Source organism: Triticum aestivum, chromosome 3D (assembly GCF_018294505.1).
Source record: "Triticum aestivum cultivar Chinese Spring chromosome 3D, IWGSC CS RefSeq v2.1, whole genome shotgun sequence".
Taxonomy (NCBI): domain Eukaryota; kingdom Viridiplantae; phylum Streptophyta; class Magnoliopsida; order Poales; family Poaceae; genus Triticum; species Triticum aestivum.
Window position 1 is genome coordinate 136,896,403 of NC_057802.1, and position 11,586 is coordinate 136,907,988.

Sequence of the window (11,586 nt, forward strand, 5' to 3'; positions counted from 1 at the left end):
CAAGGCGGTAGCCCTTTGTGCCGTTTGTCGAGGGAGCCGAGAGCGTGGGTGGTGTAGCCGTGGTCGAGGTAGCCGTGCGAGGGACGCCGTGGTCGATGTCGAGTCGGGGTGGCCGGTGTCGAGGTAGGCCGTGGACCAGGAAGAAGAGCGGCGGCGGCTAGGTCAGAAGCACGACGACGGTACTCGAAGTAGGCGAGGAAGAACCCGACAGCGTGACGAGGACCGGCGCGGACGGTGGCGTTCCCGCGCCAAGGGAGGCGGCGCGGTGCATACCATGGAAAGTCAACGCGCGGGGACGGCGGTGGACCGTGGGCCGCACCGCTACGACCTGGAGGGGCGACACAACGGCGGTGGGCAGGTTGAGGCGACGACGGGGAAGACCTTCGGGGTTACAGGGATCGCGTGCCACGCTCGCTACGGCCCGATGGGGCGACGTAGCGGCAGCGCGAGGGTCGGTGCAGCCTCGGGGACGGCCTGGAGCGGGCCTCAGTGCAGCGGTTGACCGCCGGCCGCGGCACTACGGCCCGAAGGGGCGGCACAGCGGCAGCACGCGAGTTGGTGCAACCACGGGAACGACCTCAGGGTGGCGGCGGGGACCACGAACCGCGGCGCTACGGCCCGAAGGAGCGACGCAGCGGCGGCGCAGATCGATGCAGCCACAGGGAGAACCAGGCAACGCTGCGGTCCGAAGGGACGACACAGTTGTATCATGTTGCTCGCTCGGTGAAGAGACGCGTACGGACGATCTTCATGAAATTCGGTGGCCTGCGTCCGCGAGGCCGGACAATGCAGCGGCTCGCAACCGGACGCCCAGGAGCTGTGGGGGCTGAGATGTACAAGTGCAAGCAGACGGAGAGCCTTCACCTTCGCCGTACTGGATGTAGCAGGTACGAGCAGCCAACATGCCCTGTGTGGATCAAGGGGCAGCACAAGCACATGCACGTAGGGACACGGCCACGCGCAGTGTTGAACGATGGGCCGATGCGGACGCTTGAGCAGGAAACCACGCTCGCGGGGCACGAGGCGAGGACGAGCGGCTAGCGTAGAACCGCGCGAGCGGCCGACGTCCTTAGCACATCGGACGCGCGTCATGCGTAAAATCTGGGCGTCGCGCCCGCAATTGATCCAGTCGAAGATGATGAAGATGTCGTTGGAGTAGACGCGCGTTGTAGACGACGGACGGCAATGGGCGACCCAAACCCATCTGAGATCGGAAAACCAAAGAAAAATAACGCCGATCAATCGATCTGCGAGAGAAAAACCCCCAATCAATGGATTAGGAAAAAGACTCTCTAGGACAACCGGTCAACACGACCGGCGGACGAACCCTAGGTACGGGCGGCGCGGCCCCCGATGGCGATCATGGAGATCGACCGTCCCGGGGGCGGCGCGATGCGGAAGCGGTGGTGACGGCTAGGGTTTTGGATCGGGATTAGGATGATACCATGTTAGAAGGGAAAGGGGGATTTGGTGGAATAGTTGTTTTATTGCTTGAGCCTCATGGACACACGCACACACTATATATATATATATATATATATATATATATATATATATATATATATATATATGAGTACATGGTCATCTTGGAGTACAAGAGAAGGTAGGAACAAATCCTAGTCTATCATATACTTTCTAATAAACATTATACTCAACAGTCTCCTTATTCTCCCAGAAAAATTTGGTCTCCCAGAAAGAAACACCCGATCTCTCCTCAAATAGAGGGAGAGTTGCAACTCTCTAAAAAAACTTGCCACCCCGACGCGCCGCCTTCATTGATCGCCAAACAAATGCCCCGTCACGCTGCCGCTGCATCCTGTCCCGTCGCCTCACCGTACCACCGCTGCCTCACCGTTTCCCGCAACCGCGGTGCCGCGGGTCGCCGGAGCTCCGTGGATGTCTAACATGGATGCAAGAGAGAAAAAGAGGAGAAATTAGTCACTGACATATGGGGCTCATATGCCAGGGTGCAAGGGCAAGGTTTACAGTGAAACTGCTACAAGGGCACACCTGAATAGGGAGAGATCTTTTGGGAGACTGCTGCAGATGCTATAGCCCGCTTTGAAAAAAACAGAAAAAAAAATTGAGACATGTCGTTTTCCCAGTTTATTTCCAAACCTCAAAATCACGCAACCACACCACATCGTTCCAAATGCCGGCTCGTCTTCCACAGTCCGGCCCGCCTTGGGAAACGCCGCCCCGGCCGTCACCTCTTTCAACCCCTTCCTCCCCCTCCTCTCTCCACCGCCTCCCACTTCCGCCGCGCCTGCGCCTGCGCCTGCGCGTGCTCCTTGTTAAATTTAGCAATGCCTCCTCTCCACCCATTCCCGCGCGCCTTCCCCGTCCCACCCCAGCCTCCTCCACGCCCCGTCGCCTCCCCGCGAAACAACCACCTCCACCGTCGCCGCCTCCCCGCCCATGGGAGGGTGACCTCGCGTCTGCCCCCTTTCCAGACGGTGCCTTGCCGTGGCGTTTGCGGGGGCCGCCGGGGCTTGGTCCGCCTCACCTGATCCACTCCAGGTTTGTTTGTGCCTCTTCCCCCGGCGATCGGTCACCCCTGCTAGCCTGTTCCAATGTGCTAGATATATCAGTAAATTCCGGATTAAACCGGAGTTTTTTTTTTAATTCCAATGCGTTGCAAAATGCAAGGTGTGAACGACATGTCTGCTTGGTTTGGCGCTTCAATTTGATTGGTTTTGAGTATGTTCCTTCGCGATTGTTCGGTGCTTGCATACATGATCAGACACGCTCACATGCTAGTTTGACACAGCGTTGTTATGTTCAGAGAAAGTTCTCAGCTAGGCCTTTGCTATTTCAGAGAACGGATCACGGATTTTATAATTGTATTGTACATCTGTATGCCTGTCCGTGACAGTTGTGTAACTTCTGAGCTAGGAGTCTGAGATACATGACTTCATATAGTCAACTTGTCTGTATGTGCATGTTCTGCCTCCAAATTACACTTCTTGCATATTCATGGATATGCATATTTATGTACTAAATTTATTTTAAAATGGCATATGTGATAGTTTGAGAACTGTGGTGTATATACACAACTTATTAAGGTAACAATGTTAATATAATGATCAATACAATTGTATTTTCATTCTTGTACAAATCCATTATTATTACGTAAAATAATGCATTATTACTATTTTAGACATTGTCGACTGAAACAATGTAATATTTCTTCAAAATGATGTATCATATAAGAAGGCTATATAACCAGGAATACAGAATTAGCAATGGTTATGACAGCAAAAAGTTCTTCAGTTTTTTTTATTTCTTCCTGGGAAGTTGATTAATGCCTCTTATCATGATCATTGTGAAGGTGTTGTTTTGTTTGGAATTATAATGCACCATTTGGTCTTCCAAATTCTACTTCTAGAGTTAAATGATTCTACTATTGCACATTCTTACTGTAATAATGAACTATTTTGTGAAGTTTCAGATGAACTCCAGGTCATACAACAAACTGGACACCGCGAATGACAAAATGGATTTTAACACCCGTGGAAATACCGCGTTCAATGGCACCTTAGACCGGAATCAATCAGGTGTATCTGCCAATCCATCCACAGCATCCAAACCAGCTGCACACTCGCAGATCCCAATGGACTTCAGCACTCGTGGAAATACAGCGTTCAATGGCGCCTTAGACCGGAATCAACCAGGTGTCTCAGCCAATCCATCCACAGCATCCAAACAGGCTGCACACTCGCAGATCCCTTCCGATAAGAAACCACGTCCCAAGAAAGAAGATTTTGCTGACAAAGGAAACCCGAACCACATGACAAAACGCCTCGTTAATCCTGCAGAGAGCCCTGTGCTGACACCAACAAAAGCAGCATCCAAAGGCATGAACAGTAATACACAAGAGAAACTTAGTGATTCCGCTCTAACCATTCCTCAAGGTAGCGCTGACAGTCCAAGAAGTAACAGCTTGGATAGCTGCATGTCCGGCCATGTCAAGCATCACACCGGAGGGGACTGCCGATGGGAGGCTGTCCAGTTGGCCACCTCCAGGGACTCCCCTCTCAGCCTAGTCCACTTTAGACTTCTGAAGCGCCTTGGATACGGGGACATTGGCAGTGTTTACCTTGTGGAGCTCAGGGGTACAGACACGTTCTTCGCGATGAAGGTGATGGACAAGGAGTCGCTCATCAGCAGGAACAAGCTGATCAGGGCGCAAACGGAGAGGGAGATACTCGGCCTTCTCGATCACCCTTTTCTGCCCACGCTGTACACTCATTTCGAGACCGACAAGTTCTACTGCCTTGTCATGGAGTATTGCTGCGGCGGTAATCTCCATTCGCTTCGGCAGAAGCAGCTGCACAAGCACTTCTCCGAGCAAGCAGCCAGGTTGGTTCACTTCAGAGTTCAGATTGTTGTATTTAGTACTACCTTGTTATTGGTACTCGATTCCGGTTCGGTGTTTGTGCGATGACATGTATATAGCTCAATTGCTCATCATAATTCTCTTTCCCTGGTTGTTTTTGCCTAGATTTTATGCCTCTGAGGTGTTGCTCGCACTAGAGTACCTCCACATGCTAGGCATTGTGTACCGAGACCTCAAGCCGGAGAACGTGCTCGTCCGAGACGGGGGGCACATCATGCTGTCCGACTTCGACCTGTCGCTGCGGTGCTCGGTGAGCCCGATGCTCGTCAAGTCGTCTTCGGTGCACGCAGGCCCCAACGGCATCGAGAAAGGGCTGGCCAACACGGAGGGCGTGAGCAACGGGTGCATCCAGCCGTCGGCGTTCTTCCCGCGGATGCTGAGCATGAGCATGAGCAAGAGGAACCGCAACAAGACCAAGTCGGACCTCAGCCTCCACGGGCTGCAGACCATGGAGTTCAACGCGGAGCCGACGGACGCGCGGTCCATGTCGTTCGTGGGCACCCACGAGTACCTGGCGCCGGAGATCATCCGAGGGGAGGGCCACGGCAGCGCGGTGGACTGGTGGACCTTCGGCATCTTCCTCTACGAGCTGCTGCACGGCATGACGCCCTTCAAGGGCAACGGCAACCGCGCCACCCTGAGCAACGTGGTGGAGCAGCCGCTGCGGTTCCCGGAGAGCCCGCCGGTGAGCAACGTCGCGCGGGACCTCATCCGGGGACTGCTCACCAAGGACCCCCAGAAGAGGATCGCAACCAAGAGGGGCGCCACCGAGATCAAGCAGCACCCGTTCTTCGAGGGCGTGAACTGGGCGCTCGTCAGGAGCGCGCACCCGCCGTCGGTACCGGACCCCGTCGACTTCAGGCAGTACCTAGGCAAGGAGAAGAAGGCGGCAGAGCGTGGCCTTGGCAACGTTCCGAGCAGCTTATCGGCTGGCGCTGTTGCGGCAGCCAAGACGGGCTCCGGCCAGTTCGAGTATTTCTAGAGCTGCATCGGGTTTTTTGAGTGCTTGTAGGACTACTGGACACCATAGATACAGATACCCCGTGTTCGTATATCACTGTATAAACCCTCCTGTACTGTACTGTGGTGATTTCCGTTATATACCTGATGAGATGTCTCATTTGCTAACGGCTGCTAACTGAACTATCAAGTTTTGTACCTCTGCTCGTAAGCCAGTTGTGAGATGCAGACATTCTTTTATAGTTAGATTAGATAGATTAGATGGAAACATGTCTGCTTAAATCTTTCTAAGCTGAAAGCTGAAGACTGTGCACATGACTGAACCTGTAATATCCTTGTTTTTGTTTTGCTATTTACTTTTGATTAATCAGGCTGAAACATGAAACATAAAATAAACATCGAGTTGTGCTGGTCATCAAAGTGGCACATGCATGTTCTATTCACACTTGCAGAGGCAACTGAAGCTAAGTGCAGCACGCACCAAGCATGTATAAAACCACAAAGTGGGGTAGACATATAACGTGGCGAAATTTCATCTTCCAGAAACGGCAAGTGCTAAGCTACAACCAATTCATCTACGGTCATACCATCACCCCTAGAGTTATTCCATACCTTCCGTGTGGATTGTGATTTACACACCCTTTTTCTTCCAAGCTACTCCCTAAGTAGGTGAATTTAGCAATGGTCAGGTCTGGCCCAAGCTGGTAGACGCGATCTCATCTGCGGCTGGCGTGTCTCCCTTCAGTTCCGGCGCTTGAGCTCTGTTCTTAGCCAACTCCTTTGCGAGAAGTTCGGTGTGTGCATCCAGGGACTTCTTGAAACCGGCAAAGCACTTATCACAGGCGTACTTCGCGCCATCCCTGACCGATGATCCGACGATAATGCCAGACGCGTATGCGCTGCATGCGTCCAGGATGGCACGCTCCCGCTCGTGGAAATGGTGCACGACAAGGGTCTCAAAATGCTGCACCGGGTGAAAGGCTTGTAAGAATGAATTCAGTGGCATGAAGAACAATGCACACGCCGTACAAATCTGAAGGATGTATTTTTTGCTATGTGCTACAAACCAGTTCCACTTGGGATGGGACCTCGGTTTTCTTTAGAAAATACTGGTGCACAATGGTGGTGATATTTCAGAAACTGATTTTTCTTGCTCTATTTGTTCAACATTCCATAAATAAAAGTATAAAATGTTATGAAGATGTGAAAATTTTGAACTTGGTAATTTCATGTCACAACTCACAAGAAAAAATTCCTCTCTCTATGGGTGCAGATTGTCTAACTTCACAGAGCCGACTTATCACAGCTAAAAAGGAATTAAGGAGATGGCAGGTACAATTGTTACAAGAGAAACAAAATTCAGCTATTAGGGTGTCCCAGTAATCTGTGATTGTTTCTCAAATTGTTCAGAATAAAAAGAATTTACGCTTCCATATTCAGCGTAAAAAATGAAAACACAAATGATTTGATTTACTTATGTATCGTAGGAGCTTATTCTAACCCAATATGCATCTATGCAGTTTATTTCCAGGACGGGTATCAGCAATTTTGTAACCATGGCAACTGAGAATCTTCTTTTACGCCATGAAGAGTAATCAGGACATCTTTTTACCATGGCAAGAAATGAGGGTTCTGTAATTACCTTTGGAGGGTTCCGAAGTGAATACAACATAGTCTTGCAGGATAGTACAAACGCAGTCTGATTATATGCCATGGAATGCTTTTCACCAACAGGTGTATTAACTGTGTTTTTGTAGCCTGGCTCATTAAAGTATGGTTTATCATTCAACACAAGGCCCTGAATGGAGATCAACACCTGCAACATGGTGGAATTTGACTTGCTCCACTTCTCACATCCAGAACCCCACCAAGTGTTCAGTAGGCTAAGGCACACCTTTCCACTCTCATACAGGTTTGGATTTAGCCGAAGCCCACCTGAATGGTAGTACACTTTCTGTGCATATTGGATAGGTAATTGTTAAGAGATTGCATTTGTGGTGATAAAGTTGAAAAAGAAGGGGGAGGTGGGTGTGAAGTGCCTACTTACCGGTGGACATCGCGGGTACTCAGGAGGGAAACGAACATCAAAGAAGAAAAGACCGTCATGATATGGAGTTCCAGAAGGCCCAACAATAGCAGCCCTTAGCAGATCAATCCTGTCCTCATAAACTCTAACATATATAGATCCTGCATAATTTGAAACCAAATTGAGACCACCACTATGATAGGAAAGGAGTTCTAAAATAATCATGAGTTGTTAATAAAAAACTGATTTCAGGTGTAAATCCTCTAAAAGAAAGACTGCAGTGCAAATATGACATGAGTCGCTGACACATTAAGTTAGGCTAAGTTATATGACAACATGATTTGACAGTTGCTAAATTTTTTCATTTTTCCCATTCTTCTCCAAGTATATCGAATGATACTATCTGACACGGTATATCCAATATGATAGGAAAGGAGTTCTAAAATAATCATGAGTTTTTTAATTGTTGCATTAGGGGCTTATTGCAGGAGTGCACCCAAACGCCGGCGTACATACAAGATGTTGCCAGAAAAGGGCCAAGAAATGCAGAGAACGTTGACTATATGGAAACAATAGTAGCATCCACTAAAGTTTCTATAGTTACAGACTGGGGGGACACTAGTACATACAAAAATGGCATCAAGGAATTCTTCCACTGGGGGGACATTAGTAAAAGCACGCACAACTCAATCTAGTTAGAAGGATCAATGAGCATATCCTAATAAAGTTCAGATACGGTGTTGTGAATGTGATACTACGTTGAAGTCAACAAATATTTAGCATACTATATTTAGCAGGTCAAATTATAAGAAATCAGCACAAACAACAGTTTGATGACAATAATAAAGGACCTTTGGATGCTTTCAGTATTCACCATCAATGTCATGATAGTTGGATGATAAAAAATATATACTTGATTTCGTCATAAAGAAATATATGTACCAACCAGGTAGATCTCTCTGTAGAAGCTTCCATTCATTTTGGATTGTTTTCGTCCAATCTTTGCTTGTCTGGTCACATATTGGTGGCAGGAAATTAATTCACAGTTGAACCTTATAGAGATAGAGTTCAAAAGAGGACATAGCATACCTTCCCTGGTGAGGTCTTTGCATAGTGGTGGTCAGAGTAATCTTGAACAACGTCAAATTGGTTAAATAACTTCTGATCCTTATTTTTAGATCCATCTACGGCCCTTATCGTCGATGAGATGTTACTTGAACATTCAGGTTCATGTTTTTGCAGTGACAGCACATTACCAGACCCACTTGAACAGGGATCCAAAAGAATGTTACTTGTAAGGACATTTACAGTGGAGTGTGGAGCAGCACTAGCACCTGAATCCAGAAGATTATGACCTAAGTATGAATGTTATCACCACATATGTACATACTTTTCGAGTTTAGGACAGATACAGAGGGGGAGAAACTCGACCAACAGGCACTAGCAACTACAGCATTTTAATTTAGAATAACAAGCCTGTACAGGATGGGATCCCATCTAATGCAGCCAAGATCACTCATCTCGTTGGGGGGCACAGCAACAATGCCTATGTGGTTCCTCCATCACATGGATTGCCCATCATCAAGGATAAAAGACACATTCCAAAAATTAACTAGTAGCTGGTTATCAGCTTTCTTAACGGTGCTATCCCTGCCAATTGCAAAGTATAGTAGTATTTCTTTGCTGGGAGCACTAACATCAAGGTTTCATTAAAAATGGTCTGAAATCTCTACCAGTTCAACGACAAGTTACTGCCATTTCATTAATGCCTGCTCTCATTCCTAATGAAAGCCAGCTAATTGTCATGTTAAATTTAGTGAAAGCAAGACGCCGTTTTAAAGGAATGGTACAGTGTAAAATCTACGTAACATTAAGCTAATAGTTGTAATTTCCTCAAGTATGAAACAATACATGTACTCCCTCCGTCCGGAAATACATGTCGGAGAAATGCATAAAAATGAATGTATCTAGAACTAAAATACGTCTACATACATCCATTCCTCCGACAAGTATTTCCGGACGGAGGGAGTAGTATATCCCTGACATCCAGCCCTTGTTTACACAGAGCACTAAACTAATTGCTTCCTTAAACCAGTGATACAGACTCCTATATTTCTAAGAGGCTGCATTTTCTTCAGATAATGGAAGTACAACCACTGAAGTAGCTGCATCGCGCATCTACTTTTGCATGTAGTAAGAATGACATAAGTATTTTATAGTCAAGAGTCACAACTCAGATACCCATTTGAGGGCTGTAATCAGTACTGCAAGTGAAAACTAAATTGTAATAGATATTTCTCAGATAGTACTATCAGATGCCATTTAAAGTAAAAAAAAAAACAATCAGGAGGCACAAACAGAACATTTCAAATTTTAACATTGGTCATCCGAAGCTACCTTGCCAAAGAGGGTCGATGGACTTGCCTGCATAAATAGAACCATTCATTAGAACATTCAGGGAAATAACAAGTTCTATAAAATGTTTTTCCAACAAATAATTGGCTTGATATAACAAACTCCAAAACATCATCGATCATCACAGACATGCATTCATATGCCAGTTTATATCCAACTAAAATACAGTAGCATTCAGATTCTATCGATGATATCGTACTTCAGTAGCTCCAACACAATCAAGACAAATAAGTGTATAAAGATTTAAACATCCTGACATAACTATCTGGACCATACAATAGCCTCTAATTATTCTGTTATTCCAACAAATTACGACTGCCCCATTGGTATGCAGTTTCACCAAGAACACACACATGCATCATCATTATCCAAAAAAAGAAACACATGGTTATCGGATGAGACCACCATTGGACAAACCAGGTTATTGTTTTAAAGAGGGCAAGGGGTATCCTATCCAGTGATCATGTGATGCATCCCCGCTGACAAATAAACCAAGTTAACCAGGGAAGGTATATCATCACCTTTTTTGTTGGAATTCTTCTTCTTTTTCTTGCCAACTCCAAAGAATTGAAGCAGCTTCTTGAGAACCATCCTCTAATCCAATCCAGCCCACAGAGAAAGCACCTGAAAAGCATGAAACGCCATTGGATTTGGAACCAACAGCTAGAAAGAAAGATGACGCAATTAGGCGGATAACAGATGTAAATCAAGGCATGCGCATGAACGACATATATGCATGAAAGTGAAGAACATGATAATCTTGGACAGGAGGAACTCTTTTTTTTCCACTTGGTTGATTTCTTGTTCCCCTTTTCCCTTTATTTAAGGAAGAACTCATGTTCGTCGGCCCCGGTGAGTTGTTTATATGTAGTACAATACAAAACACAGGCACTCCAATCAGTGCAGGAGTGACGCCATGGTCGGGCCAATGGACCCACGACACGACCAAACCCAGCAACAGACAAAACGAAGCAAAGCACGCAAGAACATCACACCATGGGGGCAAAGAGTATCATTGCATCATGATAATAACCCCACAAGGCCAGAAAGAAAACGAAAGATGATCGCAGAATCTCGGGGGCATCCCTCCCTCCTCCTTCTCCTCCCCAGATCGCACAATCAATCAAAAGAGTATAGAACCATGGCGAGGGACTGAAGAAAGAAGCGAGCAAACCAGCACGATCAGGGAGGAGAACAGAGCAGAGCAGAGCAAGAGGGAGTCGGAGGAGCAGACCGGAACCCTCGCCTGCTCCGTCGGTCCTGGCGCCACCGGTCGCCGGGGAAGTGGGGGGAAGCGCCGAAGGGGAACAGTCAGTAGTAGTGGTGCAGTCGCCAGTAGTAGGCGAGAAAAAGGGCGAGGTGAGGTGCAGGAAGGGGAGGAGACGGTCGGTCTCAGGGCGGGGGTGGGGGTGGTGGCTGCGTGCGCGAGCCCGAGCCCGGGTTTGCAGGGAGGGGAACCCGGGGTCACACCACACGGATGGGGAGGGCTTGCGTGCCGGGGAGGCAAAGCTCGGCCCCAACCGGCGCTTTTGCCTGCCCCGCATCCGCCCCGCAAGACCAGACCAGACGGACCGACCCCAAGCACGGTGCACCGCGTCCCCCTCTGCAACCGCAAGCACCATGCCATACACCATACGCATATTTGGCATCGTGGCCGTGATTAGGGGCGCGCGTCCGGTGATTCTCCTGCTCGTTTTGGGAGGGATGGGATGGCATGCCTTTCCTTTTCCCTGAAACTCTGAAAGGAAGCGACAATGGCGAAATCCGGCATGTGATCTGTAGCCCT

At 48.0% G+C, this 11,586-nt stretch overlaps 2 protein-coding genes across 8 annotated transcripts; one reads left to right on the forward strand and one right to left on the reverse strand.

Annotated features, from left to right (window-relative positions):
• Positions 1-2,237: 2,237 nt before the first annotated feature.
• On the forward strand, positions 2,238-5,512 carry LOC123077890 (serine/threonine-protein kinase RHS3). 2 transcript variants are annotated; one of them, XM_044500247.1, is made up of 3 exons: positions 2,238-2,520; positions 3,446-4,362; positions 4,505-5,511. In XM_044500247.1, exons 2-3 carry the CDS (start codon positions 3,452-3,454, stop codon positions 5,379-5,381), a joined length of 1,788 nt encoding a protein of 595 aa, XP_044356182.1. In that variant the 5' UTR covers positions 2,238-2,520; positions 3,446-3,451; the 3' UTR covers positions 5,382-5,511. The 2 variants fall into 2 exon arrangements, with proteins under 2 accessions (XP_044356182.1, XP_044356183.1); XM_044500248.1 differs by having other exon boundaries at positions 2,298-2,520; positions 3,452-4,362; positions 4,505-5,512.
• A 256-nt stretch (positions 5,513-5,768) lies between these two features.
• LOC123077891 (putative ubiquitin-conjugating enzyme E2 38) lies at positions 5,769-11,339 on the reverse strand. 6 transcript variants are annotated; one of them, XM_044500251.1, is made up of 8 exons: positions 11,035-11,339; positions 10,322-10,424; positions 9,783-9,809; positions 8,475-8,740; positions 8,332-8,395; positions 7,407-7,546; positions 7,002-7,313; positions 5,769-6,323 (listed from the first exon to the last, which is right to left on the reverse strand). In XM_044500251.1, exons 2-8 carry the CDS (start codon positions 10,389-10,391, stop codon positions 6,045-6,047), a joined length of 1,158 nt encoding a protein of 385 aa, XP_044356186.1. In that variant the 5' UTR covers positions 10,392-10,424; positions 11,035-11,339; the 3' UTR covers positions 5,769-6,044. The 6 variants fall into 6 exon arrangements, with proteins under 6 accessions (XP_044356186.1, XP_044356185.1, XP_044356187.1 ...); XM_044500250.1 differs by having other exon boundaries at positions 10,322-10,463; XM_044500252.1 differs by having other exon boundaries at positions 8,475-8,719; positions 11,035-11,293.
• Positions 11,340-11,586: the final 247 nt, after the last annotated feature.